Raw genomic sequence first — 21,567 nt, forward strand, 5'->3', positions numbered from 1 at the left:
CCGTCTGGTCTGAGCCTGGATGAGCCTTGGGTGCCCAACACCCTGTCACTGGTTTGTGGTTTGTCCCTCCTCGGACACTGTTGGTAAATTCTCACCATTTCTGACCGGGAGCAACACACAAGCCTTGCCATTTCAGAGATACTCTGACCCAGTTGCATTGCTATAACAATTTGGCCCTAGTCAAAGTCACTCAGATTTTTATTCCTGCCCATTTCTCCTGCATCCAACACATTGTTTGTGAGAACTGATTGTTTGTTCTAATCGTATACCCAGACCTAGGGCCTAGTTATAAATAGTTGTTTTCTATTTTAAGAATATTTCACAATATTACTGTTTTCAATTAATTTTTAATCAAATAAATGCAGTCATGGTGAGAATAAGAGGCTTTTTTCTAAAATATTTATAAACCTACTGACCCCAAACTTTTAAATAGTAGTGTATGAATGATTGATTTACCACAATATAATTTTATTTACATTCATTTCAATTTGTATCTCAATGACATTGTGTTTATCTGTTATACTCCTCAGTTAGACTTTAAACTGGATCAAATCACATGATAGGCGTTGGTCTAGTCTAGATTATACTATTCAATGACACTGTTCTCTTCTGCCAAGAAGCTGGGAAACAAGGCTACCTGTTTTCTCTAGACAACCTATCATCCCTAAGATGCCATGTTTGCCACAAGCTTGTCTAAAATCGCTATCATGATGCACATGCAAGTTTTAAACACATTTTTGTTGTCCTAAGAATCATAGGTGGATATGGGTATGATGACTGTCCTGAACTGAAGTCATCTTGTGTCATCCTCTTGAGATCTACAGCTCTCTCTGTATCCACTGTGTCCCTGCTGACCATAAAACCACAGAGCTGGCACTAGACAGGGCTAGAAAACAAGGCAAAGCTTCTTCTTCAGTAATATTGTGGAAAACAGTGATCAATCAATCATCATGTTCATGACCTGAGAACGTTTTACAGAGGTTGTCATCTGATTTTAAACGTTTTACCTTTACGTTCTCACATGCTGACAGCTGAAGATTCAGGCTCTTTGAAAAACTGAAAGAGCAACACAATTGAAAACGAGTAGTCTGAATTTGAAACGGTTAAATAAAATGTTGTAAAATATCTTTGTATCATCAATTACTCCCTCAGAGTTGAATATTTCCAACCGTAGCAGCGACACAAGGCTAAAATGAAGCAGGTCTGTGCTATTGTCAGGTTTTGCATGGCAGCTGGGGAGGCTCTCAGTTGCCTCCAGCACAATCTGAAAAATTCATAGAACAGCATAATTTTAGCCACAGACTGTCAGTGAATGTGTTTCCTGTAGTCATTTTCTGTTGCAGTTTTCAAATGAGAATGATCTTAATTCCTAATAATAACAACAATAATAATACATTTTTAATACATTATTATTATTACACTGTAAAAATTATTGTTGGTTTAACTTAAAAAGTAGGCTAAGTAACCTGGTCGCCTTAAAATTTGAGTTAATTGAATTCAAAAATGTGAGTTAATGAAGGAGATTGGTTTAATCATCAGAAACTCAAAATACTGTGTTATGTGAACCACATAAATTATCTAAGTTGATTTGACAAAAGAAAAAAAAATGCATAAATATTGATATACTGAAAATATGTGTTACTTTGTATCATTATTATGCTTAAATTATCACAAATTTAATCTTAGTTTCTAAAGCCAATTATATATTTTTAAGAATAAAGATTGTTAGTAATAATAATAATAATACAATTTATTATTATTATTATAAACATAATGAAATGTTGAAATTATCACAGATGACAATATGACAAATGTTTTATATTAAAATGATTATGTACTTAAAATGTTGAAAGCATAAAATCAACCACTGCTGTTTTGCACACTGTGGCCAATGAAAAGCTTTGAGTTTCTTTTTCTTTTCTTTTTTTTTTTTTGAGTTTCTTTTGTGCATCTGGCCAGGAGTCTGGCATGACGTCACGTGCACTCTTTTCGTCTGAGTTCCTGATGCAGGGTGGGTCACGTGGTCATCCCCTTTCCCAAATAGTTCCCTATGAAGAGCGCAACACGGGCAGTTCACTGGGAGTTTGAGACACAGCCCGTGTCGCGCACTTAATCTCGGACAGCGCACTGGTCCACCTGGATGCAGTGACTTTCGTTTCTTTGCATTCAATCCTATAGCGAAAAAGACACTTTGAAAATGGCTGGAGCAATTATTGAGAATATGAGCACCAAAAAGTTGGTGATTGTGGGAGTAATTCTCCTTTTATTCCAGGCGTTCTCCTTTATGGTCGGAGGACTGATTGGTGAGTAGCTACTTTTACAAATCCGCCTAGATTTTAGTTCTGGCTTTTTGCTGCACAGTGTCTAGTCATTTGTTCTGGTGTGCAACATTCTGTGTTTTTCTAGCAAAAAATAAGTCTTACTTGCTTAATGGCAAGGAGTGAAAAGTTGCGGAATGGCTTTGTTACAGTAGTGTCAAAGATGGGCGCTTATTTTCACCCGTCGACTGGTGCAGTCTTTGTGCTGCTGCTCTCAGCGATCCGCCTGGAAGTTTGAGAGCCGATGTAAGACAGACGCGACATTTAGTTTTAGCCTACTCGCTACTTCTGCGCCCTGAAGTCTCTTGTTTTCCCCGGGTAGCCTACCTGAAAAGCCTTGAGGAACCAGTCTGAGAAAGACCCTGCTTGTTTAAACCCACTTGAGCTTGAATATTTGACCGTGAAAGTGTATTCGGCAGTATTGTTTAAAAATATCGTGATAATTATTAAGAGATTTTTGCTATTTACTTGCGCGTGGTTTGTGTATCATAAACGCACATTTTTTATTTGAAACAACTTTTGAATAGCTGTTCAGTATGTATAACTTAAAGTTAGAGCAGTTAGACTAATACAACTCAGGAGAAACCTTCGTGCAACGTTTAAGAAACATATTTACAACAAAACTAAAGCATGATAGACCGTTTTCTGTGTGCAAACAGACAAAGCTAGCTAACAGTGAAGTAGCCTATATTACAAACGTTATGTTTATTTTTGTGAAGTTTAGTGAATGAACTTGTGTTTCTATTCTGTAGTGAAAGGGTTAATGAATAAGGGCCAATAAAGGGTTAAACGAGGTGCATCTCTAGAAGTTTTCTTTGATCCTACATCTGAACAGACAAGCCCTCTGCTCCCACAGGCTCTTCCAGCTCCTGCCTGCATTTCCAATCGACCTCACCATTCTATGACCTTTTTGACTGTACAGCGATCAAATATTCCCTTCTATCTTAAGTGTTCTTTTTCAGCTTCTTCTGCTTTGCACCATTGGGGAAACATGGTTTGTCCTCATCCACACTTCCTCTTCGCAACCTCAGACTTCCTTCTGGTTTTGATAGGAAGGGAATGATTTCTTGGTGCAGAATGTGGGATGAATGGTGATGAATTAGCTTGCTTTGGCTATTCTTGCCTGCGATTGATTTAATGAAGCGGGATTCTTTTGTGTTTGTTCGGTGGCTGGTGGCAGACTGGGTAATTGAGTAGAAAGGCGCACTGCTCCCCCTGTTATTGGACATCTTAAACACGGCATGAGGTCACCGGGCCGAAAGGCGACCATTATTTTATGGTGGTATTTTGAAGAGGGTTTGTTCTCAGGATTGTGGGTCAATGAATAATTGAACTGGGAGAGGTTTAGTATAGCTAATTTAGTTTGCTCAGTATATTTCACAGGAACAGGGTTGTAGCTTGCCTTGTACCCCTCAAAACAGGAACAGAGCAATTTATAAGCCCACACATTAGCTTTTAAAATATTGGGGACATTTTAATGTTGCTTGCTTTCCTTTCACTGTTTGGAATCGAGACTGAACCTGAACAGTGTCCTCAAGCCATAGGCTGGTTCACATTATCTCGCACTTCCCGGTCACTTCAGATGTCCTCAATGACCCAGGAAGGGATCTATTGACTCATACTTAACAAACTATCAGGACCAGCCTCCTGAATGGTGGAGGAAGCCTGTCCGTACTTTCTCATGCTAATGACTCCCTCTTAGCAAGAGTTTATCAGAGAGTCACTTTACGACGAGTCTTGTATTCATTGTCTAGAGCCTTTTTTCATTATACATTACCATTCAAAATATTCGGGGTGGTAACTTTGGGGCAGCATTTATTTGATCAGTACAGTAATATTGTGAAATATTATTACAATTTAAAAGAACTGTTTTCTATTTGAATATATTTTACAATAAAATGTAATTTATTCCAGTCTGCAGAGTCATTCATGATCATTCAGAAATTATTCTAATATGCTGATTTGCTCAAGTAACGTTTTCTTATCCATGTTGAAACCGGTTGTGCTGCTTCATATTTTTGTGGTAACTGTGATAAAAAAAATGTCAGGGTACTTTGATAGAAAGTTCAAAAGACCAGAATTTATTTGATATATATATATATATATATTTGTTGTAACCATGTAAAAGTCTGTACTGTTTTTAATGCATCCTTGCTGGATAAAAGTATTAATTTTCACATCGACTGGTCTTTTCTCCCAGTCTGCATTGTTTTAGCTTGATATGCACTTATGGATTTCTGTATGATTTTAAAATGTATTATTATTTACAAATAATTCACACTAAATCATTGTTTGTTTTTTTATATTTTTTTTTTAATGAAATTGACTGGGTATTTGATTTAATTTATGAAACTATCAAATTTATTTAAAAAAATTACATTTTAAATGTGTATATATATTTTGCTTTTATTGAAGTGGTCATCTCAGGACAATCAAATAGCAATAATGAGAAAATATATAGATAGAATTTGAATGTATATAAATGCTCCATGCAATTAATAAAGGTTCTTCTATTTCGTAAAATGCAGAGAGATTTTGAATATGTGCAAAATATGGACACAAAATACCTCAAGGTAGTACAACTTCTTAAATTATTCATTAAATTAATCATTTAAATCTTTTTCTGCAGCTCCGAGCCCCACCACCGCCGTCCACTACCTGGCCACCAAGTGTGTGGACACCGTGAAGACCCACCATAAGGGCTCCAAATGGTTTATGCCATGGGGTCCCGACCAGTGCAGCAAGATCAGAGACTTTGATGAAGCCACGGCCAAGAGAATCGAGGCCAATAACATTGTGTTTGCGGTCCACATTCCTCTGCCCAACAGAGAGATGAGTGCCTGGTTCCAGTTCATGTTGGTTATCCTCCAGCTTGACATTGCATTCAAAATGCAAAACCCGATTGGTAAGTAATAAGTGTTTGGTTGTATGCGTTTTAGTGTGTTTGAGGTTATATTTTGCTCATCTACCCTCCAAAAACATGATATCACCATATGGTTTTTAAGCTTATGAGAACATCGCTATTTTGCTGAAAGTGTAGGAGGGGACAAATTAACACCCAGAGGAATTTCCCATTCTATTCACCCAAAAGTAGATTGGATTTCTCACATGCTGTGAGAGGACTAACAATGATGGATGGTCTGTTTTCTCACTGTTGTAGTCGGAGCCTGAGGGACCTCAATAAGGATTTAGTCAGCATGCAGTTAGGGGGGAAATGCTCTAGGCTTTGACACAGACAATTGGAGGATAATAAAAGGAATGTAGTCCTGGCATATGGTTTCATTGCCATTTCATGAATTAAGATACACCTACAAAATCAACTTTTGAAGGCTATGTCTACATGAATCCAGAGATGCATATGAAATCACCACTTACTGGTGCGTTCAGGTCACTACTCCATTTATTTAATACTGAAAATACTGTTGTTGACCATTGTCAACAATAACTAGCACTCATATTATTCTCATATTATTTTCATAAATAATATGGTTTAATTAAAATTATTTAATTATTGTCTGAGTAGACTATTCCGTTTTATTTATCCATGGCACATGCATTTATACGTGTAGTCCATAGACTTGTTTGCATTATTTAGGCATTTTTTTATTTCATTGTAAGGCAGTTGATAGTGATAGTGCCCTTGATAGTGAAATTTGGCCATCAGAGTGTAAAATTCATTTTAAAAGTTAATGAATCTTACACTGGTTCACTATAGGCTACTGTACTACTGTATATGTTTGAGTCATGTTAAGGTGCTGTGGACATGGCTTTTAATGGTGAGGCTTTTGCTTTTGTAATCAGGCTTTCAAAGAGTTATAAAAAAAATTGGATTTAGATTTATCCGTTATCGATTATCTGCTTTCACATATAAAGAGTTATCGGTATTGGCCAACATTTTCATATCGGTGCATCCCTAGTCAACATGTTTTTCCACTGGACAGCAATTGCGAGGTATATTTTCTGTCATCTTTGCAGGAATGTAATATGAAGAAGGAGACTTTATCTTTAGCAACAATGTGAAAAATGAATAGCACACAGCAGGTAGATACCAATATAAAGAGAGATCTATTGGTACAATAATCACATGACTAAACGTGCGTCATCATTTTCAAATACCTCACTTTTTTACAGTCCACACTACAACGGGAAAACGGCTTTTTAACATGTATCCACTTGGAATAGTGTCTTCAAAAAGACGTGTCAGTGTGGACGGAAGGCCAAAACGTAGAGAGAAAGATGCTTTTTCAAATGTACCTGGATTAGTGTTGACTAAATAATGTCTATTCATATCTGAGATAATTAGACGGTTCCATTCCATCACAATTTCTGATTTAAATCCGGTTCTTCTTGACAGTTTCTCTTGATTTGTCAAGTTACTGTGTCTTTGTTTGAGTCTGACTGGTTCCAGCCGCGAAGACTTGCATAGTACTGTTGCCATTTAAAATCATCTGGTTGTGGGAGGGTGTGGATCTGGAACGGCTCCAGGCCTGCCCTTTCAAAGACGGGATTAAGCGGATAACACTGGCCACTAATGAAGAGCCATTGTTGAGCTAGAGCAGTCTGGGAAAGTGAGCGGAACATCGGCTCCTTCTAGCAGCAGGAGAAACTTTGGCTATTCATGTCTTGAGAAATGTAGGAGGAGTCTTTTCGGTTTCTTAACACGTTAACTGCTAGTGTGGTAGGAAGCCACCATGCTCCCGCTGTTATATATACTCCACCCTGAAGCACGTGCTTGTGCATAAACCAGCAAAAAGATAACATTTCTCGCTTGTTTGGCACAACGTTTTTTTACTGTCTATCATTGCATTTTTCTTTATGCATTTGGCACTTGAAGAAACTGTTTTTGTTGTTCAGGGTTTTGTAGCACCATCTGGAACGCGCTCTCCTAGAAGATCCTCCTCAGCCAGATGTTATGTGTTTACCATGAGTCTTGTGTGATCTTCTGCCAGAGCTGTTTCTCTCTGTGTGTGTCCTGTTCTCTGAGCAAGACCTCACAGACTGTCAACGGTCTCCTCTAATAAGGTCCTAGCAGGGATTCATTTGGCACTCCGCATTCACCCATCACAGGCGTACTGTGCAATGTTTGAAAAGTCAATTCCTTCTGAAATAGTAACATTGTACAGAGAAAGAAAAAGAGAGAGGCGTGTTACTGCTACTTCTAAATTACAGATGGCACATGGGTAAAGACACAAAGGCAAAGCAACTCCTTAAACACATTTTGTGTTCCCTAAACTCTGGAGACGAAGTTTGGCCCACCACTGTGGTGGCTGCACTGCTGCTTCATGACATTCAATCAATTCAAATCGATTTTTATATCGCTTTTATAGCATATCGTATTACATCTAGTTTCAAAGCAGCTTTACAGAAAAATGCAGTAATCTGTTATGACTGCATTTTTGAAATAAGGACATTACTTTGACACAGTTCTAAAATAATACAAATAATGCAGTTTGCTAATATCAGGCATGTAATAATTTAGGCAGAAACGATCTCATTAAAGCAATTGTCACAGCACTTGTGATCGTAATGATTACAATATATAGAAAATATTGCAGTTGTGCATGTTGATTCAGAGTTGGCGTCATCTGAAGTCTTTTCTCTTCACAGGTCATCATCAGATTGCAGTTGCTTTGATTTTGTTTAATTTATACACAAGAATTGTCAGAATCTAGATACGAGGCTAGGAAATCCTCATGCTGATTAAACAGATTTTTTTTTAAATAATTAAAGTAATATACATTCATAGAATTTGATTAGTTTAGATATTAATTGGATCACCAGGCCATTTTAGGGGGCATACCCCCCCCCCCCCCCCCCCCCTCAAGAAACCGCACCAAAACATTCTATTCTGGTGACTTTAGGAGTCGTATTTATTCATTTTCTGTAATCATATTACTTCAAAAAGGTTTCACTGATGATCAAGTAGCAAACAATGCCAAATTAGTAGAGATAAGCAAGCATTTTTTTTGCAGTTTAGAAGCTAACGATCATATCTGTGCATAATTGGATCTGGAAAACGGGATGTGCTCATTTAACTAAATAATACAAATTCAAATAGGGTACTACTCATCACATCAATAAGCATTAGCCTGGTAGTTACCTCTCCTCAACTACGACGTCGTATTATGATCGTCTGACTGGCCGCGAGTCGAGTGTTCCACAGGGAAAAGTGAAGGAGGAGGAGCACAGCGAGAGGGCGGAGCCGAGGTGTATGACTTAAGAGGATGCGCTGGATATTTTCGCTTATGGTTACAATTAGCCTTCAAGTTTTAAGTAATTAAAATTATGTAAATGACTATGCTCAATGAATAGGAAAACCTATTTCCAGACATATCTACTCATCAGGAAATTCCTACAGAAAAAAATGTATTCAAAAGGGGTCTAGCAACACCCCTGTGGCTGTGACCAGCCCCTCTGCTTCATTTTCCATGGAGTGTCGTTGGTTCTCGCTTTCTCATCTCTCTGGCCCAAGCAGCAACAGTTTGGCCGGTCTCCAGCAATAACACAGCTGTTGAAATGGCTTAGTCGCCGGGGTGATGCGCGCTGCGCCCGGGCGGAATGTTTGTGTGCGCTAAGCTGACATTCAAAGCTCTTTGGCACAGCCGCTCGTAGGTGGGGGCCACTGCAGACACGCTGGAGGAGAGAGGACCGGGCTAATAATGTCTGCCGCTCTCTGCCTTCCTTTACCTCCTGCCCCTCCCCCCATAAAGCTCAGTCCTCCACGTCCAGGAATTCTCTTTAGTGCTCTCCAGCTTGTTTCATAACACAACAAGGATCTCTTTAGAGAGGTGAAGTGGAACACACAGGGCTGTGCAAAGCGATCTAAACCACGGGCCCCTTTGCCAGCTAACTCCTGCTTTCCCAAAGCTCAGGAGAATCATACCACATGACTCTCTAATACTTTGACATTGATCATTGAACATTTACGAAAATGCCAGTCTGTGAGGTTATGATTGACTTGAATAGGGTGTCCGTAGATTAAATGACTCCCAGGTTACCTTGAGCTACTTTTAGCCACACAACAATGGCAGGGCTTATTCATGAGAATGGTATGAGCTGTCAAGAATCTGTCGTTTCACGTGTCTGCATTTGGCCTTGTGTATAAATGTCCACTGCTGTTCTTCAGTCAGCAGGCACTCATTTAATTTTTTCAGATGTGAAGGTCTTGAAGAGATAAGAGTTATCTCAAATTAAAATTCTGTCATGTACTCGCCCTCATGTTGTTGCATGTCATTGACTTTGTGTTTTTTTGGAACACAAAACGTGAATTTGAGCTATATCCTGACTAATGATGTTAATCTAAAATGACCAAAAAGCACAGTAAAAATGGTTCATACGACTCTTGCACTTTAAGACAATGATTGAGTGAGTAAGTGACTGAATTTAACATTCACTTAGAAGTATGATAATTTCAATGAATCGATTTGATCTAGTTCACAAAATTGGCCTAAATTATTGATTTACAAATCAGGGGCCGGATTCATGGAAATATTCTTAATAAAGAAGATAATTAATGTCTTAAGTTGAATTTTAATTTCTTTATAAGAGTGCAATTCTTGAAGTCTAAATATTTGAAAAACTCTTTAAGTTCTCAAATATGGCGGTTCTTGCCGAAGACTCGCTGATCAGTTCATTTTCGTCGCAAATGACAGGAGTTCAGCACTGTTGCCGTTTTTAATGTGCCATGTGATGAAAAAAAAATAATTAATTCTTAAATATTTTTTGGGAATACAAATATTCTTAACTTTCTTAAGTTTGGTAATAAGAAGAAAATTGCAATTAGGAAGAATTTTATTCTTAATGTTTTGTGAATCCAGCCCTGATCCAGTTTAGCGGTTAACGAGGGAAGATAATCAGGCAAATTACTTTTCTTTTCTTTTTATTAGCTGCTATTGTACATTATGTTTTCAGGGAACTTGGATTATCTTGGAAAACGAGTCATATGGATATCGTTTTAGTCATTTAAATGCTTTATTTACCTTTTGGAGATTGATAGATACTCCTCATTTACTTTCATAATTTGAAAGAGTGGCCAGGATATTCTTTAAAAAGAATCACCTCTGTGTTGCACAGAAGAATAGAAGTCATATGGGTTAATATTCAATTATATGAATTGATTACTCTATAATGCAGCCACTGTGACTGGTTAAAGTGCAGAATCGTTCTGATATTTCAAACTGAAGTAAGTGTTGGATGTTGGTGTGTAGATGATGGAGCTTTGGTCACCCTGGACGTTGGTCTGGCCTACAGAGACAGCACCCTGAGTGAGTGGACTGAGATGGCCCACTCCATAGAACATCGCAAACTGAGCTGCAATTTCACTGCAACCAAGGTAAACACACTAGTAATTTCTGACCCATACCAGATCCAAAAACACACCCCTTACTGGAAGTGTTAAGTCCACTCTACAAGCTACAAGGCTACGGCTCGTCAAGCTGAATCTAGCTTGTACATGACTAGTTCCCTTCAGTCTTTGTAAGCACTTTTTTTTTCTTCAGACTTCTGAGAATGAAGGCCGTTACTATGATTGTGACCTGTTGCCCTTTATGGAGGTTGGCAGCGTGGCCCATAAGTACTATCTCCTCAACATCCGGCTACCTGTCAACGAACGCAAAAAAGTCAACATCGGAATTGGAGAAATCAAAGACATCCGTCTTGTGGTGAGTTTTCACACTGTGACTTTGATTAACACAGTCACAGGATGCATGTTTAAAACTCACTGTTGTGTAGGCGGTTGTGTTTGAGCATTGTTTGCATGGGAGGATTTTGGCCCAGTCTCGGCTTGTTATAATTGGCACACACTTCTGGACAGGGCAATGGTTATACAAATGTTAGTGGACTGAAGACATCTGGACTGCATCACCCCTTAATCTTCACTTTTGTTTGCCTTGCTCTTCTTATTTGACTCTCAGCAAACAGCCATGCCCATCAATTAAGTGTCCTTAATGTGTTTCTCATGATGTCACTATAATGTCCCTCTCAATGTAACTTTCCAGGGCATTCACCAAAACGGTGGCTTCACCAAGGTTTGGTTTGCCATGAAGACGTTCCTCACTCCCAGCATCCTCATTATCATGATCTGGTATTGGAAGAGAATCACCCAGATGACCAGGCCACCCGTCCTGCTGGAAAAGTAAAGCTATGTTTCTGTCACTTAAACTTGGCTTCTAGGTCAAATGTTAACATAGGCCTAGAATGTTTCTGGTTTCATTAGTTTACTGGTCAATGGAATGAAGAAATATAAGATAACGTAGATCCTCACACTGGTGTGACTAAAGGAAACATTTTATTATTAACATTTTCTGGCTGGGGTGGTTGCCAGGGAATTGCTATTTGGTTGAAAGGGGAGTTGTATTTACAGTGTTGCTATGTGGTTGCTAGGTGCCTGCTTACTGGCCCGAATCAAATAAGTCCTCTCTCAAGTCTCTGTGATATTCTGGTCTCTAAATATGGCTCAGGACCATCCTTCAGAGTAGGTTAATTCAGATGAAAATCATAAATACTAAATATTTTATACATGTATATGCGTATAGTATGCACACTCTTTTTCAAAGCAACTTCCATTGCATTTTGTTATGCATTTATCAATTCATGCATTCCTTGACAATTGAACCATGACATTGGCTCAACTGTTTGAGCTACAGGCATTCATTTAGCATTTAATATCTTAATACATTTAATATCTGAACAGTGTTTGATAAACTATTTTAGAAAATGATATTTCCTGATGAAATCTTTTTCATTATTTTTACTTCATATTTCTTCTTTCCAAACTAAACACCACATGCACCATCTATCCATTTCTCCCTCACTCTGGTTTGGCACTAGCAGTCCCAGAAGACCGAAAGCTCTCAGGCAGTCATACTTTGTGTGACTCACAGGCAGGATAATTATTCTTTCATGTTTTAAAAGCTTTGCCGAGCCAACTAGTTCCATACTGTTCCACTTAAGTGTCAAGATGGAACTAGAATCCATTTTTACATCTCAAAGAGAGAATGCGCAAGAATGCGTGGCATGAGCTCCCCGCTGATTTTCTTATTATTGGAATGATGCCAGAATGCTGCTTCATGCCAGTGGAGCCGACAGCGTGTGTGCGAGTTACACACGTCTCCAGGGAACAGCTTTTTTTAGTTGACGTCATGGATGTGTGCTGTCTTGCATTCTTGCACTTCACAGCTTGATTTTTGTGCCCTTGATGTTTAAGAGGAAGCTAAATGCCTATTTTTTCACCCTGTAGTTTTTGAAATCATTCTAATATGCTGATTTGCTGCCTAAGAAATATTTATTATTAGTATCAATGTTGAAAACGGTTGAGCTCCTTGTATTTTTGTGGAAACTCTGATGCATTTATTCGTAAAAGAAATCTTTTGTAACAGTCTTAAAGTATTATCAATTTAATGCCTTCTTTCTTAAAAAAAAAAAAGAACTTATTGACACCAAACTTTTGAACGGTAGTGTACCTTGAAAACTGTATTTAAATTGTTATTTTCTATGAACTTTGTACATATGTTTTAGACTAAAGTTTAAAAAAATGTATCCTTGTCATTTAATATCAAGTTTTACTTTTCGACAGCTGAAAAGCTGCTTTGTTCACATCTCCAGCAAACCAAATGCACCTTCGTAGTTTGTACCCTCACCAGAGTTGAACTCATGGGAAATTCCCAGCATTCCAACACAATATGGTCTCTTTCTGCCCCGATCGGGCAGCCTGGAATGTGATTAATGTGTTTGAAGTCACACCCCATCTCAGTCTCACCAAATGGTCTTCTAGCTTGTCCTAGCATGCCTGCTTTTTGAACACTAGAGAACAAAGAGCAAGATGGAGTCAAATTTGTTTGACCTTTTTTTTTTTTCTTTTTCTTTTTTTTTTTCTTGGGTCTACTCTTTTGATATCTTCTCAGATATACGTTGTTAATAAAATGATCTTTGCTAGTATATTGATAATCATCCTTTCTCTGTACACTTTGCTCTCTTTCAGGGTTATCTTCGCTCTGGGAATCTCCATGACCTTCATCAATATCCCAGTGGAATGGTTCTCGGTGGGTTTCGACTGGACCTGGATGCTGCTCTTTGGTGACATCCGTCAGGGCATCTTCTACGCCATGCTGCTTTCTTTCTGGATCATCTTCTGTGGAGAACATCTTATGGTTGGAACCAATTTTTTCCTTTTTGTCCAATCAATAGAAGACAGAGGAAGCATTTGAGCTTCTAATTGAGTTGCTTGACCTGTTTTCCATATTCAAAACGTATTACTATAATGTTTTCTTTTGTTGTTTTCTTCTAGGACCAGACTGAGAGAAACCGTTTTTCTGTGTACTGGAAACAGGTTGGACCCATTGTTTTTGGCTCATTCTGCCTCTTCATCTTTGATATGTGTGAGAGGTGAGCCAACGTTGAACTTCCCGCATTCTTGGCATGAAGTAACTCTTTAGTTCCCGTCTAACTCAAGTTATTTAGTGCTTAGTGCTGCTAGGTAAACAATTTTTTTCTTTATTTTTTAGAGGAGTACAGCTGAAGAATCCTTTCTACAGTATCTGGGCCTCAGATGTTGGGACAGAGCTGGCTGTATCCTTCTGAAAGTGTGCGCTGTCGGTACAGATGTTTCTTAATTGAAGAGAAACTCTTCATGATGGTGGCTGATGGTCAAAACCCAGTGGTGTTCAGTCTTGTATTCTGGTCATGCATCTTCTACTGTCTTGCGTACCACATCTGTTCAGGCTAAACATGTAGTAAAGGCGTCTAGACTAAATGATGATCCACAGGAAGATGTAGTAACACCATGCATACTACAACACTATCACAGAAGTACAGAAATCAGCACAATAGTATAGTAAAGTTATGACTTTAACTGAGGTTGGTGCAGATGGCCTTCATTATTGTAGCAGGAATCTGTGCATGTCTCTACTTCCTGTTCCTGTGCTTCATGGTGTTCCAAGTGTTCAGAAACGTCAGCGGGAAAAGGTCGTCCTTACCTGCTATGACGAAGGCTCGTCGACTGCACTATGAGGTAATGTGTAACCTAGATAGATAGTGTTAGCTTTTATATGACTAGTGAGCTTTCTGGTTTAAGACTCAAAAGTAGTTTGTGTTCGAACAAGTTTGAAAATGAGCTAAAAATATAAGATAGCTTATGATGATCATAAACTGACTGCTGATGAGAATAACTATGTCCTACATAGGTCTCACCAAGGCTGATCTAAAATGCAGTAAAACTAATATTGTGAAATATTATAACTCTTTTCTGTTCTATATTTCTATCTATCTATCTCTATCTATCTCTATCTATCTAATCTAACAGATTGAGCATTCTTTGTTGAAAATGTAAAAGAACAGCATTTATTTGAAATGGAAAACTTTTGTATCATAAGTGTCTCTATCACTTGGCATCAGTTTAATACGTCTATATAATGTATAATTTTTTTCAAAAAGTAAAATCTTACTGACCCCAAATTGAGTAGTAGTATGAATTCAGCTTTAATGTCAATTATGTATAATAGTTGTATAGTTTATAAGTTTTATGAAACTTTTATTTTAAAAGTTCCATGTGTTTATTTGACCATTTTGCATTTTTTATAGCGTGAGTTTCTTTAATGATGATTTATTTATTTTTATCTTAGGGCCTCATCTTCCGCTTCAAATTCCTGATGTTGGTCACGCTGGCATGTGCTGCCATGACTGTAATCTTCTTCATCATAAGCCAGGTATAGATCAGTTATCCACTAAATCTGTTTCTACATGATATTTCATTGTAGATTATAGGTGTATGGATTAATTCAGATGATGGTCATTGTTATGTCCGTGTTATATGTTAACAGGTGAATGAGGGTCACTGGCACTGGGGCGGGTACACGGTTCAGGTGAACAGCGCCTTCTTCACTGGGATCTACGGCATGTGGAACCTCTATGTGTTTGCCCTTATGTTCCTCTATGCACCGTCTCACAAACGCTACGGGGGCGAGCAGTCAAGCGGTAGGACTTTCAACCTGTCATCTTTACAGCTCTTTGATATTGTTTCTAATATGAAGCCATCTTTCTGTCCTTCCGATGTTTTGCCTTCTAATATTTTTAAAGAGGCTTTTCCTATTCTTAGTCCAGTTGTTACTGCTATTATCAATTGCTCCTAGCAAGTGGAGTTGTACCAGCCACATTTAAACATGCCATAGTCCAACCAAGCATAATCTTGATCAGCATGATTTGAATAACTACAGACCTTACTTATAGAGCCTTGCACGATCAAGCTCCTTCTTATATCCAGGAGTATACACTTCTGGTCGCTCTTTGAGGTCTTCTACTGACCAAGACCTTTTAACAGTTCCTAGAACACGTTTTAAAACAAGAGGTGATCGAGCTTTCTGTGTGGTTGCTCCAAGGCTCTGGAACTCTCTTCCATTAGCTTTGAGAGCTTTGGACTCTGTGGAAACTTTAAAAAAAACTCCTTAGGACGCATCTTTTTAGACAAGCATTTAACTAGCAATATAGTTTTGTATGTTTTGTGTACATATGTGTATATGTATATTTGTATGTTTTGTGTATATCTGTTATGTGTATATTTTAACTCTGTGAAGCACTTTGTGACCCTTTTGTCTGTTAAAAGTGCTATAGAAATAAAGATTACTTACTTGCTTACCTAAATTCCAAAAGTCCTGGAAAAGTTGTCTACTCTCAGATCTCCTCGTACCTGAGTGGTTTTTAACATTCCAGTCTGGTTTTGGAGAATTTCATGGCACCGAATCTGCTTTATTCTGGTTCTTGTTACATTTTAGTTCTTCTTGACTTAAGTGCAGCATTTGACACTGTAGATCATGACATCCTTTCACAAAGACTTGATCACAGCTGGGTTTCATGGATCTGTGCTAGATTGGTTTGCATCTTACCTCAAGGAGATGTCAATATAACTTTTTCTGTTAACTTGGGGAAATGTTTCTCATCTTGTGCTTGAATCTTCTTTGGTGCTCCGAATCTTCTTTGGTGCTCCGCAGGGCTCTATTTTAGGTCCTCTTCTTTTTGCTTTATATTTGCTTCCACTTGGTTATATTATTCAGAAACAACTTATCGTATCATTTCTATGCCGATGACACTCCGCTTTATTATCTTCCCGTTAAAAATAACACCTGTTCTCTGTCTAATTTTTTTGCCTGTCTTCAAGACATTAAATGCTGAATGGACACATTTTGTTTTAGTTAAATAGTGATAAAGCTGTATGGAAAAAAAAAAAAATTCAGTTATTGCTTTGGCTTTGCTAATCAGCTTGGTCCCCTCTCTTCTAATATGCGCTACGGTGTTAAAAACCTTGGTGTTATTTTTGATCCCATTGTCGTTTGATAAGCAGATCAGTGCTGTGGTAAAAGGTAGTTTCTCCCAGTTAAGATCAATTGCCAGAATCAAGAGGATGCTTTCTAAGAAGGACCTTGAAACTGAAATTCATGCTTTTATTACATCAAGGTTAGATTACTGTTATTCACTTTATCAGATTATTGACTGGCACTAGAAAACCTGCACATATACACACACACTCCTGTAATTGCCTCTCTACACTGGCTACCGGTCAAGTTACGTGTTGATTTTTAAAATTTTGCTCTTTGTTTTTAAAGTTCTTCATGGATGGAAGTATATTTGTAATCTCTTTACTCCACATACTACTACTAGATCTCTTCGGTCATCAAATCAATATCTCCTCAAAATCCCTTGATGAGAATGAACCTCATTGGTTCCTGCTGAAGCTCAAGTGCTGCGTAACACACGAGAATTAACCTCATTGGTTCCTGCTGAAGTTCAAACGTTGGTGCGTAACACATGAGAATTAACCTTATTGGTTCTTGCTGAAGCTCAAACATGTTGCGTAACACAAGAATGACCTTCATTGGTTTTCACACGTCAATAAAACATGCTTGAGCTTCCGTTTTCCACAACTGATGTGTGAGTTTACCATGATTTGATGTTCCCCATTCTAAAAGATAGAAACCGTACTTGCTTGACTGAAATGGCTGCCAGAGAGGTGTTTCAAAGATGGTCACCGAGTCAAATGACTTGCCTTAAAGGGGCTTTGACATGGACCTGTTGCTGACAGTTAAAACTAAATCTTTATTCTATTTCTGGAGATATCAAAGGCTGGTTTCCTTGTGCGAGTAGTGAATCACTTAAGTTATTTTGAATGATAGCTGTCTAATCAACTATAACTTATAAATGAATGAAGGCCAGATTTGTGGTTTTGCTCAGAATGTTGTAAAATTGTTACCCATATACAACCCTGAATATGTTAACATTAGAATTCTTTGGTTTTCAGACAAACTAAGACTACCCTTTGAGGCACACCCACCCAAAACCACTCAGTTTTGCCCCCATGAAGCCTGAGAAAGATGTGTGTAATACTCCCCAAAATGTTTATTTATTTATTGTGCTGTATCTAAATGGATGGGTCGTCTAAATCAATTTTAGTATTTAAAAAGATGTCTCTTGATAGTCAGACGGTGCTGTTTCATATGCAGCACAAAGAAGTCCGTACCTGCAGTTCTGCAAAGGCATTCACTTGGCACCATGTTTTACAGTCTCCTGGTGTTTGGTTTGTTTTAAGACAAGCTCGTCTTGATGCCAGGAAAAGGTGGGGCTTATGTGTTTTTTTTCCTTTGGGGAAATGGGCCTCTTAGGCGGCAGTGGGTGTCTCTAATCTAGGCCAGGCTTCCTACTTGGGCTGGTGTAATGAAAACCATCAATATCTTGATGTCATGCTTGAAACTTTCCTCATGTTTTTTTGCTCAGTCATTAGTGTGTTTTTCAAAAATTACCGGTACTTCAATATTTTGTATGCCTTTTTTATGGGTAAAAAATAGTTTTAAGGTGCTTGAGACAGTGGTAAAAAGTGTCGCTCTTAGGCTCCAATTTCCTAACATTTTGTAGATGACATGAAGACAAAATTAAATGATGTTGTTTGACTTGTCCTTCCTAATGTAAGAGCTGAAAATCTGATCATTTTCTTTACTGATAAGATGTTTGATTGATAGAATATGCTGCTGAAAATTGAGCTTTGCCATCACAGGAATAAATTACATTTTAAAATGTACTCAAATGGAAATGTTATTTTAAAGTATGACCATGAAAATACCCTTTTACTGTAGTTTAAATAAAATATATCCAGCTCTGGTGGGCACTGGAGACTTCTTACCAACCTTAAACTGTTAAATGGTAGTATATATTTATAGAAAAATATTTTTTTTCAATGGGAGCGCCGCGTTTTTTTTTCTAAAACGCCAGCAGCGTGTCTATTTCACACTGGACGCTGTGTCGACATTTCTATTCAAAAACAAACTATTTGCGAAGTCGGATACAAGTAACAGTTCCGCTGAGCCTCAATTTAAATAACGCTGAAGCGCACTCGAGCCCTCAGCGAAGCGTTTTCAGAAGAGCGCTGGTTAAAAATGGTTTGGTGGACACACGGCCTAAGGGAATAGGTTAGAAATGGTGACAAGGTGCTTTTTTTCCTTTTAGGCATTTACACGACAACAATGTTCTAAAAACTGAAACTTTTTCCCCCCGCATTTTCACGACACTATTTGTCAAAATGATCTCCGTTCACACGGATCCACGAAAACGAATCAAAGCGCTGTATTCTGCTGTCAGGCCAGTAAATGGCGATGTCATTGTAAAGAAACACTAAGCACCTATTGAATGCGTAATGCGCATGACGTCACCGTTTGCACAAATGTGGGATTGCGTAGTTTGGAGATGATTACGGTATCGTTTTTAAACGTTTGCATTTTCAGGCCTCCCAAACACCGTTGTCATGTAAATGAATGACCAAACACATTAAAAGTTTCACATCTTAAGTTGAAAATGGTGTAGTGTAAAAGGCCCTGCACAGTGAAGCCGGCCGTGACTACAGCACTTACATCACAATATATATTTTCTTGTGTGACGTGACCAGAGGTGGAAAGTCCAGGTTCAGAAAGTAAAAGTCCTCCTCAGTATTTTGTTCCAATCACCTGGATTTGCTAATTAGCACAGTTTTTCAGCCAGGAGATAGAACTAATTAGTGAAATCAGCTGACTGAGTTAATGGGTGGAATAAACATATGGCAGGACTTTTACTTTCTGACCCCTGGACTTTCCACCTCTGGACGTGACTCTGCACCGTGACTCGACAGGCCACTTATTTGGAGAGCGAGATGATGCTGCTCCATTTTTCCTGCATTCGTTTTGAAAGCCTCATCACATAAGTGGGAACGCTTTTGTCCTTACCAAAGCAGCCCATGTGGATTTTATCTCTAATGTTTTCTCTTCTCTTTGAGCTCAATGTTTTGGAGGCATTAGGTCTGTATAGATTGTTTTTTAGTATTGTACTACTCAAGACCTTTTTTTGAAGGTCTTGTCTTGGTCTCGACAGAATTTGTACTCCATTTTGTCTCGGTCTAAGTCTAAGAGGAGGACTCTGGATTTTATTTCAAGACCACAGCTACGAGGATATCACTAAATTGCCAGTGCGTTGTCTGATTTACTTAACAACTAATTCTTGTGATTGGATGTAAAATTTCCTCCTTCAAATGAAATCAATAACATTTCTGTTTTGACTTATTTTGTTACTGTCAGAAATTAGTCGGTAATTGTCAAATTTCACCAAAATTAATACAATTGCCCAAGATATGATTGCAAAAATGAACTCGTTTAAGATCTTGTTTTTTACTACAGCAATTTTTAGGTATTTTTTGTTTATGCTTCACATGGAGAAAATATCATCGCCTTGAAATTCGAATTGTTTCCTGCCGTTCCTACCCTGTTGTAATGATCTGTTAGTGTAAGTGTTGATCGGTCCCTGATACATTTTCCTCTCTTCTCTTCTTCCATATAGCTGATCAAGGTGGAAACAGTGGAGAGGACATTCAGCTGACCACCACCATCACACATGTGGACGGGCCTACAGAGCTCTACAAAATGACCGGGAAAGAAGCTCAAGAGTAGCTGTCACCTTTACCCAGTCCAACAAGAGTCTCAAAAGTTCAAACAATACTCTTTTGGGTGTCCTGTGTGGTTTTCCTCATTTCACACACAGCCTCACAAATATTAAGCCCCTTTTTCACAGTTTGACTTTCCGTTCCACTGAGGTTCCGTCTAAGAACTGCTGCTTGTGCCGAGCTGTAGAAAAATGGAGTTGCACACCATCTTGTGGTGCTGGGAGAAATTAGCACATGTATCTCGCACTGTGGATAGGCAAAGACACTGGTGTTTGCAAGGACCAATATAAAGTACTCCTAAAAACCAGGAGGAAAGGGAAACAAGGACATTGTTTCCTATTGATATATTTTGAGATCATCGTTTTCCCCTTTCATTTTGTGATTACAAAACAAGGAAGAAAAACTGTTAGCATACTGTATGGTTATGTATGTTTTTTTTGTCGGTTGATCCTTCCTCATCTGACTTCCTTAAACACTCCCCACCAAATGTAAACTCACCCATGGAACACATAACGTGAGTAACTGAGTTCAAACCAAGGTCTCAGAGCAAGATGTGGATGTCAAGTGACGTATATATCGGTCCTTATGCTCCGATTGGCAAACACTATGTTCTATGTTACAATGTAGAGATATATTTTTTATAAAGTGCTTATTTTCATCTGTATGAAAGCATTAGTAGCTGTATTGTATCACTGCGTTGTAAAAAAAGAAGAAAAAAAAGAGTATCTGAGTTTTTTTTCCGATTGTATCAAGTGGAAATTTAGGGTTTAGTTTTTTTTCATGCTTTTATGCTAATTTAAATAAACATTGTAGATTTGTTTGGTTAATGGGACTTGGCTTATTAAATCACTGGTGTACAGGACTGTAGGATTTTTTGCAGTACAAAAATATTTTTACTTACTGGGAGACAAAATACAAATGTATCAATCATCTCACTTAAGCTTTTACGCAGCATCATTCACCTACATTTTTTTTTTTAAGTCAAAACAAGTTTTTATATTAATGGGATTCTATTTCATAAGAAGTCAAGTCAAACTTTATTTTATATAGTACAATTTTACACATCTGTAATTAATCCAAAGTGCTTTACAGTGAGAAAAAAAAATACATTAAGGACAATACTTGAAATAAAAATCAAGTTATATACACATGCACACACATATATACATATAAAACAGACTGTTCAAGGTTACACAGCATCACAGATAATACATTTTTTAAAATTTATTAAAAAAATAATAAAAGTCTTTCTTTAGACTTGTTTTTAAAGTGTCCAGTGATGGAGAGGCTCTGATGTTCAGAGGTAGA

The 21,567-nt window shown here is 38.0% G+C and overlaps 1 protein-coding gene across 1 annotated transcript; it reads left to right on the forward strand.

Moving 5' to 3' along the window:
- Window positions 1-1,952: 1,952 nt before the first annotated feature.
- Window positions 1,953-21,086, forward strand: wls (Wnt ligand secretion mediator). Its single transcript, XM_079612174.1, has 12 exons — window positions 1,953-2,303; window positions 4,948-5,223; window positions 10,526-10,650; window positions 10,817-10,978; window positions 11,315-11,451; window positions 13,297-13,465; window positions 13,603-13,700; window positions 13,820-13,883; window positions 14,182-14,325; window positions 14,936-15,019; window positions 15,134-15,287; window positions 20,157-21,086. The coding sequence occupies exons 1-12, from the start codon at window positions 2,198-2,200 to the stop codon at window positions 20,264-20,266; spliced, it is 1,629 nt and encodes a 542-aa protein (XP_079468300.1). The 5' UTR covers window positions 1,953-2,197; the 3' UTR covers window positions 20,267-21,086.
- The last annotated feature ends 481 nt before the right edge of the window (window positions 21,087-21,567 follow it).

The sequence above is a fragment of the Phoxinus phoxinus genome (genome assembly GCF_949152265.1).
Source record: "Phoxinus phoxinus genome assembly, chromosome: 5".
NCBI lineage: Eukaryota > Metazoa > Chordata > Actinopteri > Cypriniformes > Leuciscidae > Phoxinus > Phoxinus phoxinus.